General features: G+C 38.8%; 1 protein-coding gene across 1 annotated transcript in view; it reads right to left on the bottom strand.

Annotated features, from left to right (window-relative positions):
• CUNH9orf3 (chromosome unknown C9orf3 homolog) overlaps nt 1–25,180 on the bottom strand; it is a 404,210-nt gene that overhangs the window by 338,673 nt on the left and 40,357 nt on the right. The window contains exon 3 of the mRNA XM_004643795.2: nt 17,797–17,963. Within this exon, the coding sequence (XP_004643852.1) occupies nt 17,797–17,963 (167 nt within the window). The remainder of the gene's footprint in view (nt 1–17,796; nt 17,964–25,180) is intronic.

The raw sequence follows: 25,180 nt of genomic DNA, 5'->3' as shown, positions 1-25,180 counted from the left end.
GTGTAAGCTGGGACAGACTAGGCGAAGAGCCAATGCTCCAGGTGTTGGCTGGGACTGAGCCTCAGAGATAATGGCTATGATTTGCTAGGACTAGAAGGATTACACATCATAGCTAAAGCACCAACCCCAAAACATTAGAAACTATCTCAATTGTGTTATGTAGATTACTCTTTCAGCATATCTTTCTCTGTCTATTGCAGAGGCGATTTTGGGCCTCCTACCTTGCCCAGTTTATGACACACTCCTACTTCCCACCATTCTCACTGTCACTCATCCTCAAGTTACTCCTTTTCTTCATAAATGAATAAAACCCAGGTTTGGCCTTGGTTTGAGCCTTTTGTTTTGGATAGCCATCATCTTGGCTGGACTTAGGGCCCCTTGGTTCCCCATAACTAAAAATATGCATTAGTATCTTTATTCTCCCCATAGGTTGCACTGGGTATGGTAGATTAGACTTAACTTGGTGGGATTCTAATGTTATCAATGGGATTACAAATATAAACTTCCTGGGCCTCCATGAGGACCAGAAAGAGCTCTCTGCACCAGGGAAAGGTAATTATTTATTATCCTCAAGCTCTAGCAACTTAGATTCAAAGAAATACAATGTGAAACTCCTTAAATAAAAAAATAAAAATTTAAAATAGGAAACAAAGACTTAGAAAAAATAAGTATGATTTCTGGTGAAATTCAAGTGTGAAAGTCACTGGTGGATGTAACTTAGGAGATATGAGACAGGCATTCTCAGAATTGCTGGCAACCTAACACAGGGACAGCCATTCTCTGAAACTTGCTTATAAGTTGTATCCTGATTCTGAAATCAGGTGGTCACACACACTGTTCTGGGGATTAAACTCAGGGTCTTCATACTGAGCCACATCCCAGACCCTCTTTTATTTTGAGATAAGATCTCACTAAGTTTCCAGGCTAAGCTAAAACTTGTGATACTGGTGCCTCAGTCTCTCCCAGGGTGCTGAGATTACAGGTATATGTGGCCATGACTGGCTATGGTACCCACTCTTGAGAGCCCTCTCTTTGTAGCTGAGAAGTTAAAAGCATCTCATTTTTTTTTTTTAAAGGTAGATAACTCAAGGTTTATTAAGATATCCACTGCTGGGAAAAATACTAGACCCCTGTGGCCCTGAAAAGAGGAAAGGTTTATTTGAACTTCCAGTTCTTAGAAGATTTAGTTCATAGTCATTGGGCTCCAAGACAGATCAGGGATGGTAGCAGGGTCTGTAGGAGGAAAGGTGCTTAGATACTAATTATCAGGAAGCAGAGAGAAAAGGTAGGACCCACACAGCAGATGCAGCACACAAGCATCTCATTTTTAAAGAGACAGTGAGGTCTAGAGACATTGGAGACAAGCCAGTGATGTATGTAGCTTCTTCTGGACTTGAAGTAAAACCATATCCTTAATCATTGCCTTGATTCTTAGCCACTTACAAGTGGGAAGAGACAGGCATAGCTTAACAAAAGCACAACATGGGCCAACATGACAGACTATAGCCACATCTACCTTCTTCATTTTTCTACTTTTCTTTTAAGTACTTCCTAATAAGGAGTCCTATAAAATTCATATCCTTGGAAGTCCAGTAAATAAGTAACAATGGTATGACTTCCAGGTGAAAACGGAGGCTTCAATGCAGGAAACCAGCTTTTCTTCCTCCAAAACTCCAATAAAGTGCATTATTTTTAAAAGCATAAACCAATACCAACAGAAGAATAAAATTGGAGACAACAGTTACAAAAGAATGGCAAAAAAAACCAGTAGACCTGCAATGAGCAAAGTTTACCTTGTAGAAGCCCCAAAGGCTTTAGGGTGAATGTCCATCTAAGAAGTGGCTAGCCCCTTGACCACCCTCCCTCTCAATACACCTAGGTCATCTGTCCATCCCCCACAGACCCTAGCAAATAACTGGAATTTCTAGAGAAAACAAAAGAGAAGACCTTCGAACTAGAGAGATGGGGGACGAGATGGTACAGGTGAGAGCAAATGAATGGGACCAGATGAACACATGCATATAAGATGCTGAGAGAATGAGCCATCATCTCCCCTTGGTTCCCAGAATGTTAGTCCCCAAGCCCACAAAGGTCATGGAAGGAAGCTGACCACCTAGGAACAGATGCCCAGAGATAGTGTTAGCAGTTTTCTATGATCAGCTTATGAGGAATCTCACAGTAGACCAGACCTATTTATGCACTCAGAACCTCCAATACGCACTGTCACTCTCTCTTCCAAGTACCTCCAATCATTTCAAGAAAGCTAACAGAAACAAGCAACTTAAAGAACTATGATTGCTTGGGATAAGAGAAGTTCAAAAAGCACTAAACATACAGACATTGAGAATTAGGAATGTTTTTTCATCATATTCTGTAGGGACTTAAAGTTCAACATATCAATACTTGATGAAAATACCTGTTCCATGTTATGCCTAAGATGTTTGATATTCAGACAGATAGTGAGGTTAAGCTTAACAGCTTAGGTTATATGGTAATAACAATAAGCTTGTCTTCTGGAGGGTTAACAACCTAAGTTTGCAGACCAAAATTAGAGAAAAAGGAGGGCCACAAGGAAAGCCAACATTTTGGCCCTAGCCTTCCAAGGTCAATTAAGATTCAGGACATATGAGAACTTGTACTGTAACGTCACGTAACTTGGTAGTGTCTCAAATTTTCTGATCAAGGAGATCATGGGGCCAAAGAGGAAAGTGATCGATGATGTAGAGTGTGCCTAAGGAGAGTCACATGGAGAAAAAATATTCTCTCAAGCTTTCAGAGAGCACATTGGCCAAGCAATGGCCGTGACTCATCCACATGGCTGACACTGACAAAGGATCTACAATCTGAGGTACAGGATCTCAGGATAAATCCTGAGGGGATTTCACTGACCTTATCAGACCCAAAAGCTACAATGCTTGCTGCACAGGTCCTGCTTTACCTTGGTCTTAACCACCCAGCAGAAAAGTGTAAAAACGAAGTATAAGAAGTAAAGCCATGCTGTTATGTTGAGCTGTGGGGACTCAGGTCAACAATTTCTGACATTGCCAGTCAAGCAGAAGACCCAATACTATTATGGACTACTGGACTCTTTTAGAATATTTTGCTGAGTTAACACACCTATAGCATTCAAATAATGGAATTAAACAAAAAAAGGGGATACAGATGAATGTCCATTTTGTATCTGTGTACTCAAAGTGGTTAGGATAGATATATAGTTGCATTCTCTTAATGAATAGAGTGATTTGTTCTAATGGTGTTTGTAAATAGGATATCATCTCCACATCTTGTACAGCAATTAACCACTAGGAAGAATGTATGCAATGTGTTAATTATTGAAACTGTCCTACCAATTTGGCTTGAAACTGTCACATTGCTATTCATTTCTCAATAAAATTATGGGAAAAAAGAGAATTAGGAGACTTTATTGTATCACCCAAACAGAGTATAGTATTTTTAAAGGGAATTCATTAGTTAACAAAATTTAAAACATGGCAGAAGAAAAACTCAATAAAAGGAATGGTATAAAATATTGAGACAAGAAAATCTTTCAGAAATAGAGCAAAAGAAAAGAAAAAGAAAGTCAGTCCAGGAGGTCTAACGTAAAAATAATAGAAGCTCCAAAACAAGATGACAGTGAAAATAGGAAAGAGGAAAAGCAGTAAAACAAGCAAACAAAAAACTGCCCCAAACTGAAGGCAACACAGGCCTCTAAACTGAAAGACCCAAACAATCCGAGACACCAGGTGCAACTGACTCACATCAAGAAATGTCATTACAAATCTTAGCAGCCTGAAAACAAAGAAAAGATTATGCTTCAAGCTTAATCTTACTTCTAAGAAGAGACAGAACAAGAAAAGTTACATATAATAAAAGCATTTTCAGATGTGCAGTTTCAAAAAAAGCATATTTTTTCCCAGTTACCAGACTATATAAAGTATACTCCAAAAAAGAGGTAGTAAATCAATAAAAAGAAAGACAGGCAAGGCAGGGAGGGAGAGAATAATAGAACTGTGCACCTAGCAAGAACGTGCCCACTGAGGTGAGGAGGAACTACTGGAGAAACTGTGGGAGATGAACTGGAGAGATGAATTTGAGCATCTTGACAGGAGATTTAAACAATGTTCAAAGTGTCTAAGGTTGATACATACATAAAAACAAAGAATGGGAAAAGTAAGGCACAAGCAAGGCATACTATTATTAATTCTCTAAGAACTAATATAATATATACAGGGCCGGTGAGACAGCTCAGTGGACTAAGAACCTGCTATGGCAAGCACAGGGACCAGGTTTCAATCCCCATCCTACATGCCGTGCTGGCCCCAAACCTGGGGCGTGCTGAGTCAGGGACCAAGTCTAGGCATGGTGGCACACCCCTGTAATCCCAACACTGAGGAGGTTGACAACAGGAGGTTCACTGTGAGTCCGAGTTGCATAGTGAGACCCTGTACTAAATACGTAAATGGAAAAAAAAAAAAAAAGAATTAACATATACAGGTAACATAATCATAGTTTGACAAGAAGGCTCAGTTCTCACTAACAAACACACATATAAGATAAATGCAGAATGCTCCTTTGATCACCATCATGGTACCAACCACAATGAGAAGAAAGGATTTGGAGAAGGAGGCACATATATGATGGAGTTCGGGGAGATGAACTAAATCCTTACCTACTGTAGTGGAAAGACCAAGCCTGAACAAACAAGCACCTAATTGAACATAGAGAAAACATTAAATAAATCAGCCAAAAGTAAAACAGCGATTTCTTCTGAAGTAGGAAAACAGGCAAGATAATGGATATAGAGGACTGTTGTTTTAGGAGGGAGTATAATAAACTCAACAGAATTATTTGACTGTTGGACAATTGCATTTTTAATGTGAAACACTTCAAATAAGTCAAATCAATTAAAAAGTGTTATATTAACAGAAGAGGAACAACATTTTTGGTTCTAGGGTACTCTTAAAAAAGATACAGGATGACTTGGGAGAGGCAATTTAGATATGTAAATTTTCTAGTAGGTGGTACCTACTAGAAAATCTTTTTAAGAATGAAACACTGCATACATTCATACTATGAACACAGGCTTTTTCCCTGCTGTGAAGTTATGATCTTATTTTTTTGCTGCCTGTCTGATTTTCCACATCATCTATCCAATCTATGGACAAGATGGGACTTACAAAAGAGCAGGAACCAAAACTGCTTCCAAGAACAAACAACATGAATGGAATAAGAGGTATCTGATAGATGCCTGGGCAGATCACCAAAAATCCAGAGTGCCCTTCCACCTTATGTCTTAGCACCTTTATTAGAAAAATGTCTGTGGTGATACAAGGAGGGCACCAGAAGCCATAATGGGTTATAACAAGGGAAATGAATGAAGATTTTTTTTTTACATTATTGAGCAAGAATTTAAATAATCTGAAATTTAGAAGGGAGATGGCAAAAACAGTACCAGATTCTAAAGTGAGTCTAACAACTGTTGCTGCTCCCCTATAGTCTTCTCTGATTAAATGATGGAAAGAATGGTCTTGTGGGAAAATGTATTCACATTTTGAATGCTAAAGATTATTTCTTCCTATCTAGCCTATGAAATTGGTTAAGTTTCTTATAGTACTAATTTTATCTACATAGTAGAGTTCACTTGAAATAAACTCCTCTATTAAGTTTTAAAAACAAAAACTATTTTCTTGACTACCAAGTGATAATCAAATAGGGAAAGTCAGCTGACTGGACCATTAGGAACCAGGCAGAAACCCAACTCCCAAAGGCCCTGACTAAGCCACCGTATTTCTCAGGAAGAAGCTTCTCAGAAGGGTCTGGGTCTGACTTTCTACCCTAATCCTGGGCAAATGCCCAAACCAAGGTTGAAATCAAGGGATGCTTCTTCTAGTGCTCTAAGGAAGACTTTTTTATTAGTTCATTACTAGGATATTTCCAGTACCCTCATTTGGTAGGAAAGTCTGTAATGTTTCCATTCATGGATTATGCCATTGAGCCCAATCTTGCATGAATGAAGACTGCCCATTGAGACAGGGCTGAGAGTGTAAATACTGTCCCAGAAATCAGAGCACACATTTTAAAGACAGAAATCCTTTCTGGATTTTCTATTGTTTGTGATAAGCCTACCTTGCAAATGATCTGATCTCTTTTGAGAGCGTCCATGGGTTGGGTTCTAGCTCCAGGCACCCTGAGTTTATCCCCGCTCCACACCCATGGGTTACTTAATCTCTAATGCATCCGAGTCTTCCTGTGTAACAGGCAAAGAATCATAGTATCTATCTCATAGGTTTATATGAGGGTGAAGTTAGGAAACCTAGAGAAATCACTCACAGTACCTGGCACATAGTGTGCTCTTGTCATCCTTGTTGTTGTGATCATCTTATCATCTGCAAGCTCTCTTTTTTATAGCTGCCTCTCCCTGTTGTTTAGGATGGATTTCTGGAGGCAGAGGCACCGGATGTGTGAAGGTATGGCTGCCACATGTGCACCCAAACCCGTGACCTGATGAGGCTCACATATGGGATTTAAGGTTGAATGGCATTAAAACCAGCACACAAAGCGGTCCATTTAAAGGAGACTGACAGCCCTAAGGGGGCATCCCGAATGACTTCATATGGAACGGACCATTTGGAGACTATTTAAATGGTGTTTACTTTAAATGAGCCATCCTCAACAGAATAGTGAATGCCTTCATTTTCCTTTTTGATTCAACCCACTTGCACTAGCTCCCTGACTAAACCAGCTGCAAAACAAAGAGAACATGGTATACCTGAATTAACAGTTATTCTTTTCCAGAAGCCAGAAGCCTATCTCACCCTTGGATGATTTCAGAACCAGACCTTGATTCATTACCAAGGCTCCAAGGCTGGGGGAAGGGGCAGAGACAATGGTGCTCTCCAAATGTGCAGGCTGGAGAAGCCACCAGCTTGCCCTCCTTTGGGGACAGATTCTGTAACACTAGACTTCAAAGACCATCAAGCTTGTTATGGCTTGTGTCTCAATGTCCTTCCAAAGCCTCATGGTGTCACAGGGCTTTTCAGAGATGGCTGAATCTAGAGTGTGTGATACTGACATTAACCTGTATGATTACTGAATCAGTCCACTACTGGTTTGGCACCACCCTAATACTGGTAGTCTTAATAAGGCAAAAGGGTCAGAAAGACTCTGTTAAGGTTCCTTTGCTATTCTACCATGAACTGTTGTTGCTCTTTTGCCATGTACCATCCTGCCTTGGAGCCAGTTAACTATGGACTGAAACCTCTACGAAGCATGAGCTAAATAAAGCTTTTCTCCCTTAACTTTGGACATCAGGTATTTTGTTTCAACAACAAAAATAGAAACTAACACAGTATCAGAACGCTATAGACATAGCTCAGTGACAGAACACTTTTCCAGTACGCACAAATCCCTGACTGGGTTCAAGCTCCAATTCTATAAGAAAGTGCTGAGTGGAGGAGAGTAGACAGACAGACAAATAGACAGACAGGGGTCAGAGTTCTTAAAACCCCATGCCAATTTCCAAATTGGAAATTATTTGGGGGAAAAACTCATATTTCAACTGCCTTACTAGGGACAGAGATGTGCTATATAAGATATTCTTACAATCATAGTAGTAATGGTTGTAAGATCCAAATATACATTTTCATCTCCAAAAAAGAACTCCAATTTTCTTAAAGATGACTTTGCTTTATGCAGATATAATGGGATTTGAAATCGGTCAACTTTCAAATCATAGGAGGAAGTTTAAAATTTAGTTTTGGCTGGAAGTATAACTCAGTTGTAAAATACTTGCCTAGAGTACACAAGGCCATGGGTTCAACCCACAATACTACTAAATAAATAAATGTAAAATATTTCAACAACTTAATTTTGAAAATAAATGTGAAAACTAAACAGTGTTAGAAAAATTAGTTTTTCATTCATTGCTCTAGAAAACGGTTCTATGAATAATTCTAATGATTTGATCTTCCAAAGGAGGGAGAGGAATTATCAGTGACAAAGAAAAGAGGAAGAAAGTGATGCAGTATCCATGGGAAAGACAGAACGTTGTATCCTAAACTTGTGAAACTTTTGCTAATTGAGAATATTTATAAAAGAAAAAAACATTAAGAGAAAAAAATCAAGATGCTGTCGTCATCATTATGCATCAGTTGCTCCTCTGAGCAGCAATTAAATACAAACCATATGGAAAGGGCAGTCCAACACACTTGGGTAAACCACCAGGCAAAATCCGAAGGCACTGCCAGGACACACACATACCACCCTGCTTCGGTAGAGGCAAAGACAGGCTACTCATCCTTGCAAAGTTAAGTATCTCATAGAACTTCATGTATTTAAGGAGCTACTATTTTCACTGAAAATTAGAACAGGCACTTAAATTCCTCCTATTAAGAATAACATTGTACCTTTTAAACCTTCCCACTACACATAAGACAAATAGCAGGAAGAATGAAACACCAAATGGATACATGACTTTATTTAGCATGGATCAGCTTTCTTTCCTCAATTCTGCCATAGGCAGCCCCTGCTTATTTTCTACCTCAAGATTGTTTCTTTCTTTAGCTACAATGTATTCTTTCAGAGCTTCTTGCTCAAACAATCCCGTATGTTAGGATTATTTTGGAATGATTTTGAATCACAAAGTAAAGATATTTGACAACATGTATGCTGATGTGTGTATTTGCAAGTGTATATAGCTATACCATATATAATGTATATATTTAAAAATATATATCAAACATGTACATATATGAGTATAATATATACATAACAAAGAAGGAAACCTTCCTTCCCATTTTAGCTGTTCCTCTCCTCTTGGCCTCTTTCTCCAGTGCCTGAGTCTTTCAACAAACCCCAGCTTTCTTTCCACCACTATTTTCAGGGTGCTGATCTACACATTTTGGTGTTACAAGATAGTGCTACCCTCTCGAAAGCCCATGGCATGACTGTTTTTCATTCTTCTTCACTATTGCTTAAGGGTTCCAACTGGCACCAGAACAAAGAAGGAAGATGCTCTGGGTTGGTAAACACCAGCACTGGCTGGCCAGGGTGATGTGCCGGATCAGGCCACAGCTTCACAATTCAGTTTCTGCCCCTGCCACACAGTACAGACCCCAGGAGAAAACGCCCTTCCAGATCTTCACGTGAACTAGGTAAAAGAGCGCCACCTACTGAAGTGATAACACAAACACCATTGTGAGTTAGGATAGGTTTCCCTAGAGGAACACACTGCATGGGGCTTGTTGTTCCAACTCTCCCTGGACATTCTGATCTAAGATGCAGTTGACTGCCTCTGAGAATTCAGTATAAATCACATGAGTGGACTGAACACCAAGGGGTACTGCTCCAGAGAGCCACACGTAAACTGAAGTACTTTACTCAAAAGAGCATCTGGCTATAAATGTCAAGTCCAAAACAGAATCTCCAGCAATAAGAATTGGTAGGTACACATCTGCTGAAGTCTTCTGTCATGATGAGTTCTACATATGCTGCCTGTGGTAAGTACAGGACAAGCAACAGGTAGTCAACAACAAATTGAAAAACATAAGAATCAACTGACCAAGATTTAAAAGTACAAGGCACTGCCTGAGACCTTACAAGTGATGAAACAGTAGAGCACAGTCCTGACTTCCCAGAACATCTACATAGTGGGAATAGACAAATGCATTCACTCCATACTCTTACCCATTGAAAACACATGTATGTGTTCGTACTACCCAGAATATAGTTTTCAGTTATAGAAACAAGGAGCTTTCTCTACTTTGCATTTTTTTCTTTGTGGGGAAAACACTTCATCATAACCATTGCTAAGTGCCTCTTAATTTACCCTTTCCGTGTATGTAATTCCTGGTTACATACTGGGGGAGCAGTCTAAATAATATCGCTCACTTTGAACCATCAAGAGGGAAGAAAAGTTAGCTTTCAATTGCACACAAGAGGATAAATTCTGAAATCATGTTTTTTTTTTTTTCTTGGAATTTCCCACATAGGAGAAGGAGAATGTTAGAGAACTAGTCGATTAGGCAGGCCAGTGAGTAGCACTTTGCCCAGAATGAAGTAATGTCTACAACTCTACAAAGAAAAATGAAATCAGATCTTATGCAAGGGCACGTGTACTTTTTGACTTCTTTCACTTGTTCATAAGCTTTTCCTCTTTCATTTAGAAGGAGCTGAGACAGTCTTACTCATCTTAAGGATTCCTTAAAAAAAAAAAAAGAAACCAAGTATTTTATCTTTCTAGGAAGTAGGAATATGCTAAACGAGATTCTGTAAAAATAAAACTAATCAGAAAATTACCAGAAAAAAAGAAAATACTGAATCAATTTTTTCTCCTAAAATTTACTAAGGCTAGAGTCAGCCAGATAGCTCAGCAGACTAAGCACCTGCTTAGGCAGAGTGCAGCGGCCAGGGTTCAAACCCTGGTGTACCATGTCAGCCCTGCCCCCCAGGCACACTAAAACACGATTGAGACTAGGCTTGGTGGCGCGCACCTGTAATCCCAGCTCTTAGGAGGTTGAAAACAGGAGAAGCACTACAAATCCAATCTATGTAGTGAGACCCTGTATACCCTAACTACAGAGAAAAAAAAGATTTACTGAGGCTAGATAAAAGGAATAAACTCAAATTTACAGCATCACTAAAATAACCCTCAAATAACCTCTGTCACTATTAGTAGTGATTTTAAACATTTGCTCCATTAATGTATTACTTTTGTCTGATTACACAGACCACATGTACTCAACAAATAAATTTCTGAGCACTTGGCATATATAATGCATTGTTCTGGGCACCAGATTCCTGTTTTCAGTAGTTTAGCTGCATTTGGGAAGGGAATACAGGCTGACGATAACACACAGGATAAAACTGCTGCCCAAATGGCTCTATGCTGAGGAAGTTGAATAATAAATGAGTCAAACAAGTTAATCTAAATCTATGGGCTTCACTGAGTCTTCTTGAAAAAAAAAAGAAAATGACTACTTAGCTAATAAAATTCTTACCATGGTCACTACCCTACAGCCCAAAGCATTAGCCTTCTTTTTAAAAGCAGTTAGGATTTTAAAATGATTTTCCTCATGCAGAAAGGACTCCAAAGTCTTCCCATTTCTGTTCCCGCCCAAGGGCTGCTGTCATTTCTGTTGCTGTTATTTGCTCCCAGGTGTTTTGCTTCTTTCGGGAAATCAGTTGGTGACCGGTAAGTGTGCTAATCTGGCTGATGATGTGTCACTGTGATGGAAACTGTGACTTACTGGGGTGGGTTTTGCTGCTCATGTTTTCAAGGACAGCTCATCCTTTTAAAGGGCATTATGCACAACAATGTGGAGAGTCCTACGAGACCAATCTACCAATCTAGAAAACAGGGCTTCAAAAGGAAGTAGCAAGATCTTATATCTGTGTACCCTTTTTCTCTATGGAGTGCAGATACATTTGTAGACATTATTCAGCCCTCAGAACCTCAACTTTGGGTTCTGGTATAGAGCTTTATTAGTAGAATTTCCTAGGTGTCCTCTGATAAACTCCAGCTGTGAGCCTGTAGAAGAAATTGCAGCTATGTATTCTTTCTCCTTGTCTAGTTCAATCCTTGCTCAGTTTGAATTGGTAAAGTCTGTACCATGAAATCATATGAGGTATGTATGAACACAAGCAAATACCAGTTAGCATCTACTTTATTTTAACTCTTTTGGTAATTTAACTTTAATTCAATTGTTTTTTTTTTTTTTTGTTTTTTGTTTTGGAAAGGGTCTACAGGGTGTTCAGGGTCTCACTACTAGATCAGACTCATAGTGATCCGCCTACTTACAGCCTCTCAAGAGCTGGGATTACAGGCGTGCGCCACCACATCCAGTCTCAATTGCTGTCTCAGTGCATCCTGGGGGCGGGCCGGCATGGCAGGCCTGGGGATCCAACCCCAGCCCCTGTGCCTGTTTGCAGGCACCTTAATCTGCTGAGCTATTTGGCTGGCCCTTCAATTGCTAATTCTGAAGGCAAAATGGCCCATGGAAATATTCTTGGAAGTATAAAAGTTTCCATTAAAATCTTTTTTTTTTTAATTTTTTTTTTTTTATGTGTGTGTGTGTGTGTGTGTGTGTGGCCAGCTCAGCCCACCAGGGGGCGCGGCTGGCTGGCATGTGGGGCTGGGGGATTGAACCATGGTCCCTGTGCTTTGCTAAGCTTGTTCTAAGTAGGTGCTTTAGACCACTGAGCCATCTCACCAGCCCCTTCATTAAAATCTTAAGGTTAATTCTTCTTTTAATTTTTTTGATGATGATCTTCAAACAGGACAAGACAAATAAGCTTGAGGTCAGGATACTTTTTCACAAAAAGGGCTAGGGAGCAAATATTTTAGAATTTGTGGGCCCCCTTTTATTTTGTGGGCCTTTCTTAAAAATAGTCCATGGGGCTGTTATAGCAGGCAAGCAGCCCTAGACAATGGCCATGATCCAAGATAACCTCATTTATAAAAACAGGCAGTGGGTTGGATCTGGCCAGTGGGCTGTAGTATGCAGACCCTTGAAATCATCCAGACATATGTGAGCATTGCCAAATGACTTCAGAGTTCACATCTGTACCAATGTGTATGGTTGCACAGGGACACGTGGGACAGCTACAATTATTGAGAGATGCTATAAAGAGATGATGCTTGTGCCGGAGTAAAGGCCAAATGACATTGCATTATGCTGTGTAAGCAAAAGTTTTATAGCAAAGAGCAAAGAGAAGTGATAAAGTGCTCATCATGTAGTGCAGGTAAGATAATGTTCAAGCTAAAAAAAAAATTCTACATAGCACTGTCTGTACCACACTTCTATCAGATGGGACAATTTCAGTAAAATACTGATTTTTTAATTTGAATTTTATTGATTTAGCAGTCTGATCTGATTTTATTTTGTCTCTGTAAGCACATAAGAATTATAAGCCTACAGTTTATATTTAGTCCTACGTCATAGTTTTGAAAATATCATTCTGATGTTCATAATTTAAGTCAACTCTAGTGAACTATGAGATTCTTTTTCTCTCTGAAAAGAAAAATGATATTCAAGTTTCAGAAACACTGTTTAAACACAAGGCCTTATATCAGAGGGCCAAACCATGAATGAGAAAGTTACAGCCAAAGTGAAGAAGAGTGGGGACAGCCACACTGCCATCTTGGGAGGTGGAGTTATCACCAGGAAACTGCAATGTGCTGGAAAAACCTAGACGTCAGCATCTGCATGAGACTGCAATGTGGCATGTGCTCAATCAATTCCACGTCAGAGAACCAAAGGAAAAGGGCAGAGAAAGACCTCGCATGTGTCCAGCAGAACTTGCCTAGACAACTGCTAACAAGACAATACAGCCTGCATAAATAAGCTGTGTGTGTGTGCCACCAAACCTTCCCTTTGCTGAACTGAGGTGGGTTTCAGCACATAGGTGGACAGTGAATGGGCTAAGGGAAACCAACAAACTTTATCCTATCTGTTGGCACACACCGGAGAGGAAAGCTGTGAGAAAACAAAGTCCTACAGGATAGGGGAGGTTTATTTTTTTTTTTGGTGCCGAGGACCGAACTCAGGGCTTCCAGCTTGCTAGGCAAGCATTCTACCACTGAGCCAAATCCCCATAAAAGTGAAAGGAGACATCATTCTAAAGAATGGGGAAAAAGTCTTTGAAATGAATTTGCTACAGACACCAAAGCCAATGTAGGAAACTGGCACTGTCCTTGTGACACAAGAAGATACAACTCATATGAATAGTAAGGAGCTATAAGAAGACAACAGGTTACAATGTTAAGTACAGCAAATTGAAATCAAAAGACAACAAAGAGATTTTTTTTTTTAAAGGAAGCATAAAAGTTTCCATTAAAATCTTAAGGTTAATTCTTCTTTTAATTTTTTGATGATGATCTTCAAACAGGACAAGACAGACATGCTTGAGGTCAGATACTTTTTCGTGAAAAGGGCTAGGAAGCAAATATTTTAGAATTTGTGGGCCTTTCTTAAAAGGCATAATTTAAACCCCTAATGGAATTAGTAAAAAACAAAAATGGCACTGCTGAAAATTAGTAGTACAGAACACAAATAAAAAATAAAAAGGCAAGATACACACACAGAGTTTTCTAAGGAAAAAAAAAGACATATCTAAAGTATTACATAAAGTATTTTGATAGCCAACACCAAAACCCCCTCAAAATATGGGAAATGACTTGAAGAGATGCCTTGCAAAGAAAAAATATTAAAAAATAATGTGCAAGGAGAACATGAAAAATATTCAACATCATTAGTCATCAGAAAATACAAAATAAAACCATAATAATATTTCATACTCAAAGGATTAAAATTCAAAGGATTGACATGATCAAGTGCTTGCAAAGATAAGCGATAACTAATAGGAACACAAAATGACACAGCCACTTTGGATATGACGTGCAGACACTAAACCGTAAGTTTAAGCTTAGGAACTTACATATGTATACTTACCATATTACCTAGCAATTCCACTCTTTGGTATTTACTCAAGAGAAATGAAAACTATATCCACAAAAATATTTCATAGATGGTCACAGCATGTTTTTCAAAATGACACAAACAACCCAAAGAGTGTCAACAGTTAAGTGGATAAACTGTCTTATTCATACAATGGATCACTAATCATACAAACTAGCAAACAAAAACAAGCTATCAACACCAGCAACAATGCACATCAATCTCACAATCACTATGCTACACACCAAACAGTATACACTGAATGACTCCATTTGTTTGAATCTTAGAAGAAATAAAATTGATCTATAGAAATGGAAATTAGATCAGTAGCTGAGTAAGGTAGGAGTAGGGAGGAATCAGTGCACCAGTACAGGAGAATTTGTAGGGTGGTAGAAATTATATACTGTACATATATTGTATCTGTCAAATCTCAATGAACAATGCATTTTAAATGTTTGCATTTTTATATGTGAGTTTTACTTTAATAAAATTGATTTTTTAAAAGGTACCACTTAGATTTGTTCTAAGGTTTTGAAATACATTATATGCTTTTAAAAATTCTGAGCATTTAGGTAGCAAAATAAGATGACTTTCACAGATTAAAAATATTTCATACCTAATTTCTCTTTAGAAATATTAAATACAATAGTGAAAATAATTACAGTTACTAAAGAGAGAAAGAAATTACTCAAGAAGCTCAGATCTAAGTAAGAATCGTTCTTAAGTGAATACAACTGAAAGGCAATCTAAACATGAGAGGGTTGTTCAGAAAATATACCATAAATCCACTCTTCTAGAAAAAATATTGAGGCCTTTTCCCAGCCACATGAAAGACAAATTCAAACTTAAGAGCTCAAGAATTAGAATTTTACTTATTAAAAGCATTTGAGGCTGAATACATAAACTAATAATAGTAATTCCTAGAAGATATGATATAGAAACAAAATATAGTGATATTAGCTCTAAATCCCAGATTTTATTAATTACAACTAGAGAATATTTGTGAAGTAAATGCCATAAATTTCTTATTTAATATAAAACAGAGTTCAAAGCTTTTAGTTAGCTAAATTGTGAAACACTTCCTTGTGGAATCCTCTACAGCCTTAAAAATGAGGAAGCTCTTTATTTTCTAATATGAAATATCTATAACATAAATTTATTCTAAATTTTCCATGCAAAAAATTTATTTACCATTTCATGACTTATAAAGCAAAAAGGAAAAGTTTATCAAAAATAAAAAAGTAGCCTTGGCTGCTTTAGGCAATAGATTAAATAAAAAAATAAATTTTATTGAAAATGTTTTTGCCTTTTTTCATTTATAAGTAAACCAGGTATATATTATCTATTTTTTAAAATGAAGTTTTTAAATGTATTATTTGTTTTGCTTTTAGAAGTCAAGTACTCAAAATTTTAAGACTGAATATATATGCAACCCTAGCTCAAGATAAACAAGGTATCACAAACCAAAAAAAGATAAAATAACCTCAGAGATACTGATTTCTACTTGAAAAAAATTAATTTTCATTTCACAGCTATGCTGAGAATAAACCACAGAGAGTAAAGAGTTAAGTTATAAAACTTAAACTATAATAATATTAGAAAGCAGGTGAATTTTAGGTGAAAGATTTTTCTCCAAAATTCGATAATTTTATTTCACAAAAATCAAAATCTCCTATTGATCAGAAACATATAAAACTAAAAGCCACACTAACTGGCACATTTTTACAACTGTGATAAGAAATTAATCTCCCTTAATCCTCCACTATTTAAGCCAATCAAATTTTAAAAGAATAAAACAAACTTTTTGAAAGCCTCACTAAATCCTCATTATAAAAATGAACAAATGATATGAACACTTAAGAAATAAAAATGAGACGTATAAGAACAAATGAAAAACCCACTAATAACCAAAGTAATCCAAATTAAAATGCAACCCTCTCTTGCCTAGGTGCTAAACAAATTTCCAAGAAAAAAAACCCTTATGATCATTGACAAGTATCATAAACTGGCACAGTCATTTGGAAAATGACAAGAAGTATGTACCAAGAGCCTTGTATAGATGTTCCAAATTTAGACTCTCTAATTCCGGTTTTATAAGCTCTACATAGGAATTTAATGCAACTTTACTTAGAAATAATACCTGGTAGCAATCAAAATATCTAACAATATGTGAGTGTTACATTCTGATATAGTCATAAACAAAATATTGTACAACATTAAAATTTAATTTAAAAGAACATAAAAAATATTAAACATATACCACAAGTAAAAAAAGCAGAATAAATACTTATTATATCTATGGTGACAATTTTGAATAATTCCAATTGTACATACAGATGATAGTGGAGGAAAAGAAACAAAATGTGAAAAATAATTTTCCTTTTCTTTATGTATTTGGCACAAGGTCACACTACACAGGTAAGACTCCTAGTAATCCTCCTGTTTTCAGTCTCCCTACCGCTGAGATTACAGGAGTGCACCACCACACCCAGTCTCACTTGCTAGCTCAGTGCACTCAGGGGCAGGGCCAGTGCAGCATGTGCCTGTGGGGACTGAACAGGTCCCTGTGCTTGCCTAAGCAGGTGTTTAGTCCACTGAGCTATCTCGCTGGCTCTCATATTTCAAAAGTTATTTAACCTTATTTTTTTTTTCTTTTCTGAAAACTTTCAAGTTTCTAAAACAAGCCATGTGTGAAGAAGCACCATATTTTAAATAAACAAATAATTTTGAAGCTACAAAAATTTATCTGGCATCAACAGGCTCAAGATCTCAACTGAAAGAGTTAATTACTGAATATCCAATAATTCACAAAATCTGGACAATGAGATAGCACTTGTCATCCATCCTTCCAAGAGGTCCTTGGTTCAGAGCTTCACATAGGTGAAGAGTACACAGAACAGATCCTATGCCAGGACAACTTCATGGGCTGGCCAATGGGAACTCTGTCTCTCAACATAATGAATAACCATGTACATCTATCATGTCCAAACCACAGATAAGTAAGTCATTTGTAATGGTGTTTCCATGATGCACTCGCCTGCTCAGAAAGTCTTCAACCAAGACCACCCACTTATGACCCACAAACCACCAGGTGAAAGCAACTGCTGAAATAAACTATGAACTGATAACTGTGGTGAAGAGCCCCAAATCCCACGCCCAGACTCCCCGGTGCCCTTCTCCATCCCCTGCTTATTTTCTCTGGCAGGATGTTTTATAGTATGTTCATTTCCAACCCAACTAATAAAGCAGCTCTTTAAAGTTTAGAAAAACAGTGCTTATTGGGTTCTTGGGTCGAGCATGTGTGCAGTACATAAATAAGCAAAGAACACATGTATAGTACCTTCATGAAGCTGTGTCGGCTTGGCAGAATTTTCTCCACTCATTAAAACAACAAAAGAGGCAGCTGCTCGAACTGTAGCCTGCCATGTTGACATGGCAACGGGTGGCTCCTGGCATGGAAAAAGGGCCCTGTTGTTTATGGGAGATCCCATCGTATAAACACATGGCCTGCAGAAAAAAGACAAAGACACAAAGGAAGAGAATCTTTAAAATCAGTTGTCACTTTTCTCACTACCATGGTAGTGAAGGTTAAGTTGAGCTTTCAAAGTGAAAACATTTGAGGCTTTTGTAGTTGACTGGTTTCAAAGCATACTGAACTGAAACTGCCAAGGGGCTGGGTATGTGAATAGCTGACTGGTTACTTCTCACAAATGAATTACTTAAACATGTAAAGAGGATTTTTTAAGAAAAAATATTTTGGGATAACATTTTAAATATAAGTCTGCCAAGTTAGAATTTGTATTACCCATACCCCCTCTCCTTAGGCCCTTATGTCTTAAAAAAAAAAAAAAAAAAAAAAGTTTTAGAGACATTCTTACAAGCTTTTTGGAAAGTATTCTGGAAAAAAAAAATGTTTGGAGATCACTGAGATATTAATGCTTGGAAAAACAAGCCGGTGGTCTCAAATCCAGTGCTGGCGGGCAGTTACCCCCAATCTTGGAAACCACCTTCTCAAATGGAACCATTGTGGGAATCCTTGTGTGAATGCCAAGAACAAGGGCTGGCATATAAACAGGACTGTAGGTCACAACAACCAGGCTTGTAGCGGGAAGGCCGAGTGTACACAGCCCTTACTTAAGTAAGTGTATGAAACCAATGGCATGATATTAGGACTTGTTCTGCTACAACTAAAAAAATAAGTGAATCCCCACCATGATTAAGTCATGATTGACATAGATGAAAAAGATCTACAAAAGCAAAGGAATCCACTCTTGCTACCACAGAGCAGAAGGCAAAAGACCAACTCCTTGGGAAAACATCTTAGGAAAGTGCTTCCATTTTTAATTTTTAGAAGTTACGACAAATACAATTTTGCTTGACTCAACTTAACTTACATCATAAATAAAGTACTATGTCTTTAGAATAAGCTATTTTTCCTTTTTTATTGTCATAATTTCAACTGAATATTTGTTTCTATAATGTGTAAGAACAGAACAATGGCCCTACTCCATCTGTCAAGGTCCAGTGAAGAGAAACAAGTCTAGGTCTTGATAAACCCAAGTTTTTATGGCAATGTATGAGACTAGCACTTTACCACTGAACTATGTCCCCAGTCCTAAAAAAGTAAGTTAATATAGAGAACTGGCTATACACATGATAGAAGAGCTAAGAAACCAAATGGGTATTAGGTAACCCAAAGATGGTGACAGCAGTAAGCAGCTATGACTCTTCAGACTGGAGGAGCTGGGTGTTCCTGGTGACAGCAGCAGGGCAGGAGTCACTGGGTAACTGTTCAATGAGAGCTGAGACCACAGAGGAGCCTTACACCAAAGCTACTGAAGGAAGCAGAGAGAGAATAAGAAATCCCTGCTTCCCATCAGCCCCTGTTCTTAGATCTTTCACCAGTGCTCCCCAGTGGCTACACCAAGTGGGAAGCCAGAGCCAAGACAGCTTGGGAAATGAAGCTCCCTATCATTTGAAGATCACAAAAGAGAAGAAAGTAGATCTTAGGGCAAACTCAAGACTGCAGTACAGTATCCTGTAATTACACATGCCAAAATTTCCACGACTCAGGAAAAGATCAAAAAGAATACCTTAGTTCCAGCTGGCTTCCAACTTATTATATAATAGGGTTAAGTTTTTTCACCTTTGTATCACAAGTAAAATGGAAGAGGAGGTTGGGAGTAGGTGACCTTTATTCTCTTTTCTGGACAATGAGTCTATGATTCTGTATTTCAAGTTTATAATTCTAAGAATAAAAAACAAATTTTTGTGTAAGGTCCAAAATCTCTTATTAATATAAGTGAATTTAGAATTCCCATTCTGATCTCTTTGGTCCTGGATTAACTTAACCTTAGTTAACTGTCCTGGTTTGAACTGTTTAACTACCTAGTGGGGGAGGCAGCTAGTGCTCACCGCCTCCCAAGAGCAGCTCAAATCACCAGATAGGTGGGGTCAAGGCATACTTAACCCAGAAAATTCCACCTATTAGATATCCCCCCGGCAAAGAAGTCCATTTTTTTTTGTGAACATAGAAAAAATTTATTTTTTTATTAATTTTATTGAGAAACAAATGGCAATGAGACAGTTTCAAAACCCATTAGTAGGGCAGTTTCAATAATTAATACATTGCATATTGTTGTCTTCATAGTGGTTATTCATAGTACAAGATGCAGGATGATATCCTGTCCAAACACCATTAGTACAAATCTTTCTTCTCATTGAATTAAGAGAAAGTAATTGTATATCTATCCTATTTTGTATATACAGATACAAAATGGTCCTTCATTTGTATCCCCTTTTTTGGTTTAGTTTTGTCAGAGATGGGCATTCTATTGTCATTTAAATATTGTAGGTACGTGAATTCAGCAAAATAATCCAATATAGTCCAGTAGTCCATAAGAGTAGTGGATTATTCTTAGGACTGGCACTGTCAAAAGTTGTTGACTTGAGCCTTTTACAGCTCAGTATATTAATATGGCAAAGAAGCCCATCTTAAAGGAGAGTCTCAAGAAGGAAAAGAATTACCAGTGAAAAGGAGATTATTTCTATTGGCCAAGAGGTAGGTGTCACTCCTGCTTCCTCTGACAGTGGCTTTCTTTATCACAGAAGCAGAATGCAACCCATAATTTTCCTTATTCAAGTATTTCAGAAAGTGTTGGGCATGGGGTTGGAGTTGAGGTTGGGGGTTGGGTTGGGTTTTGATCAAAAAGAGGAGAATCTGGGATTGTAGCACAGTGCAAAGGCACTTGGTTCAATTGCCATTACCAAAAACCAAAAATAGTTCCATGAAGGTTCTTCTCAACTACATGTGCTTACAAAGTTAAATCTATTTGAGATATTTTAGAGATATAAAGTAAAACGCCCCTCCCTAGAGCTCTCCTAAGTCTTATTTATTTATTTATTTGGGCTTCCTATTGGAGAATACTGCAGAGGCAGAATTAGGATTTAGTTAGTGGTTTGCTGAAGGAGCAGAAGAAAAAGGACAGCTTCTGATTTTGCCCATGACCCCTGCCTTCTGCTACTCAACCCATATGTGGTCATACCCACACCATACTAAGACCAGGGTTGGTCTTGACGGCCAACACAATATGACAGAAGTGAGGGCATGGCACTTCTGAAATGACAGAAACATTACTGGCTTCTCTTTTCAGGCCTCTCTCACTCCCTCCTCCCCACCTTCATCACTTGCTCTGGGAGGAGGCTGCCAAGACACTAAGGCAGCACACAGAGGAGCCCATTTGGTTAAGAGAAGATCTCTGGCCAACAGTCAGTGAGAAACTGAGGCTGCAACACCACGGTGAGTGGGCCTGGATGAGATGCTTCTATCTCCAGTCAAGTGCAGTGATGCCTGCAGGCCCAGAGGGCAGCCTGACTACAGCCTTTGGATAGATTCAGAAACACAGTCACAGCTAAACTACTCCTGGATTCCTGATCCTCAAAAACTGCGAGATAGTAAATGTCTGTTCTCTTAAGCTGCTTAATTTGAGGTAATTTGTTATGCAACTCATATTAGTCAGCTTTCCCATCACTGAGACACAATACCCAACTTTCCTGGCTTAAAGGAGAGATTTATCTGGCTTGGTTTCAGAGGAGTCAGTCCATAACCAGTGAGGACCCAGGGCAGAAACTTGGTGAAAAGGTGCAGCAGAAGAAAGCTGCTTAGTTTTTGGTGGCCAGGAAGCATAGCAGGGGAAGAGTACCAGAGTAGAAGGTGCAAGGAGCCAGACATAAGCCCAAGATCATGCCTTCATTATCTACCCAAACATATCTCAAAGTGTGTTTCACTGATCCCTGGGATGGATCCCTATACTACTCAAGTTGAAACTATACCCTAACCACCACATCCCATCCCTTCTCAACTTGGCAACCTAAATCTATTTCCTTTAAACATACTTAATCTCCAAATAAAGACAATAGCAAGTTTATGACTGTGCCTAACACAATGCAACTATCCCACATACAACCAGAAACAGAATCCCTTTCTCAAAGTTTCAAAGTTTCAGGATTCTACAAAAATCTAGTGCAAGTCTTTTTTTGAGACCTAAAGCAAACTCTTAGTCTGTGAGCCTCCATAAAAGTCAAAAGCAAGTTATATAATCCCAAGGTACAATAGCACAGAATAAACATTCCCACTCTAAAAGGGAAAATAGGATAGACTAGAATTAGACCAAAGCAAGACTGAAACTCAGCAGGGCAAATATTAAGTCCTGTAGCTCCAAATTTGGCATCCAGGGCACACAGTAGTAAAATATGAGTTCCAAAGGGCTTGGGCAGCCCCACCCCTGTGGTTTTGCAGGTTGCAACCCATAGAATCTCTCTCTTGGGCTGGCCCCATTCACCGCCTACAGCTTTTCTTGGCAGGAATTCTACATTTCTGGTGTCTCCAGTCTCTTGAGGTCTACACTGTGCATTTGGCTTCATCCCATGGCTTTATGCACGGCCCTCACAGGGTCTCCTTGCCTGGACTTGCCAGTAAAACCAGCATCATGTGGGTGATACCAAAGTCTGCTGTCAGTAGAAGCAGTAGTCAGGCTCCTTTATACCACAACTGCAACAGCCTCTGAGTGCCTGGATGGCAGAGGAGGGAAAAGGAATCCTGGTGAACCAATTCCCTAAGAGGTCCTTCTCAAGCAGGGGGTCCCACAGACTGTTCACAGAAGAAAGATGGACATTTCTGTACCCTTGAGCCTTTGTGCTCCTAGCCTCCTCTTTTCTTGACCTTTACTGTTTCTCAATTGCAGGTTTACCCCTCCCCTTCCCAACATGCCCAAACCAAGTGCCAGAGACTCAGACTATAACCAAAGCTCTTTGATCTTTTACAACATAGTATCCCTTTCTATGTCTCTCATCATAGTACAAATAGCTGAAAACAATTTAAAGTTAGGCTATTATACTTTAAGAGAGATGAAAGCTTTATCCTCTGGATACATTCTCAGATGGAATCTGGGCACATGCCAGCAGATGGAGGACAGGTACACATGGCATAGTCTTTCCAGAGACATCGATAATATTCCCTCTGTAATAACTTGAGTAAAGATGATTCCCATCATATACACATTCAAATAAGAACTACTGCATATGAAAAGCTGATTCCCTAGTCCCTTCTCCCCTCACTGAGAGGAGACAGAAATCAATATGCATTTATAAACAGCCAATGTAGTATCTGAATATATAGTCACCGAAATAAATGCAGCTGTGTTTATTTGACACACACAGACTTGCACATCAGCTATGGTGCTAAAACGTTTATGAGATAAATGTGCAATCACCAGTCTGAAATTCTCCAATGCCTGTAATTCCACCATTTTCAGACCAAATAATTTATTCTACAAAAGACGATGCTCATTTTATATATTCTGGGGGACCCACTTGCATCTTATATACCCCTTGTGGAGCCTAGGTGCACCACACAAGATTTGTAGGAATGAGAAGACAATGAAAATCAGAAAAAGCGAAGAACAGAGTAGGACAGGATTAAGAGGCAGGTCCAGGGCTCACTGCCATTCAAGAACTTCCAAGACAAGTGTGGTGGCATACCTCTAATCCTAGATGCTAAGGGAGTTTGAGACAGGAAGATAGCCAACTTTAAGGGCAGGATGGGCAACTTAGTGAGACTCTTTCTCAAAATAAAAAGCAAATCTGAAACAGCTGAGCTGGATGTGGTAGTTCACACTTATAATACCAGCATTCAAGAGGCTGAGGCAGGAGGATCACTACAAGTTCAAGGCCAGCTTGAACTATATAATGAGACCCTGTCTCAAAAGGGGGATAGGGGATGGAGTATAGATCAGTGCTTGCCTAGTATGTACAAGGCCCTGGGATTGAATCGCAAGTAACACAATAGAAAGAAAAGAAAAACTTTAAACTGAGGAAAACTCTGTTAGAATAACAATTACTTCAGCTTTTTAAATGACTGTTCAGATGTCACCTGAGGACAAAACACATTAATTACACCTTCTAAGGTAACACATCAAAGGAGGGGCTACCTATTAAGAAAACCTTGTATATGATTTATTCAAACCATATATCTTCTTTCATTTTAGTGTTTTTCTTCTCCCAATCAGGAGAAAGTTGAGTTAGTTTGAGTTTAAAATGGTTGTGGTTCCACTGCTTTCCATCAAGGCATGAGGTCTTTCTCAGTTACCTGGTGAACACAGTAGAGTGACTGGAGAGAAGGCATCACAGAAGCAAGGGGGCGGTGAGGAGCCTGTAGGGGTAATGCACGCTGAGAGGCTGAACGGGTCTTCTGAATAATAAGCTAAGCAGCCTGATCACTGTAGCTTGGCCAGGAGCCATAGACTGGAAAGTTCCACTAGGACCTTTTAAAAGCTTTACAGGGTTACAGTTTTCAGTGAGCCTCTCCCAACTTCTTTCAACCTGTTCTTTTACCTGTCTTTACAATTCTCCTCTTTAAAACTGTTACACCTCCGTAGTAGTTTTCAAACCTATTATTTTCCTTGTGCCACAAAAACCAAGAACTACTAGGACAAAAGTGTGAGTTATGACACTCTTTCTCTCCGCTACAGCTACACACACACATACTTTCTTCATTGTCATTCTACATCATGGCATGAGTACCAAAACAAAATTCATCAGCCCTACTGACTTAATGGCAGGTCCACGGTGATCACTATTGTGAAACAGAAGGGGCTCAAAGAGCTCCAGTCAAGACTGTAAACTGGGCAAGCTACTCATCCCATCAAGGCAAAGACAGTATCCCTTACCTAGAAGCCCTTATGCATATAGGATTATACATGTGGAAAACAAATGGGGATCATTTCATGGAATCTTCCCATTTTGCAAAATGAGGAAACGAAGCTCTGACACATAAAATGACTTCTCTGAAGTCACGTGGATTGTTGGCAGTGAAGCTGCAACTGGTGCCCGCTTTTGTGGCTCTCACCTTCCAGTTCTTTTCTCCTTATCATGTACATCACTATATGTCATTTTCTGTTAATGTTTGGTTCTTCTCTTTTCATCTGGCTGGTCATTCTTGACTGAGGTAGCCCATTGTTGTCTTTTCTTCCCTGGTGACTCAACTTGGTTCTCAGAAATGGAGCTATAGCCAAGTATATGGGGGAAAAGATTCTAAAACACAAACCATCTCAAACACTTTGAACTTTGGACTTTTTTTTTTTTTTTTTTTTTTTTTTTTTGCGGAACCGGGGATCAAACTCAGGCCCTTGTGCTTGCCAGAGAAGTGCTTATTCCACTGAGCCATC

The sequence above is a fragment of the Octodon degus genome, unplaced genomic scaffold (assembly GCF_000260255.1).
Source record: "Octodon degus isolate 3935 unplaced genomic scaffold, OctDeg1.0 scaffold00184, whole genome shotgun sequence".
Lineage (NCBI taxonomy): Eukaryota > Metazoa > Chordata > Mammalia > Rodentia > Octodontidae > Octodon > Octodon degus.
Note: the sequence above shows the minus strand (reverse complement) of the source record. Positions and strands in the feature narration are given on the sequence as shown.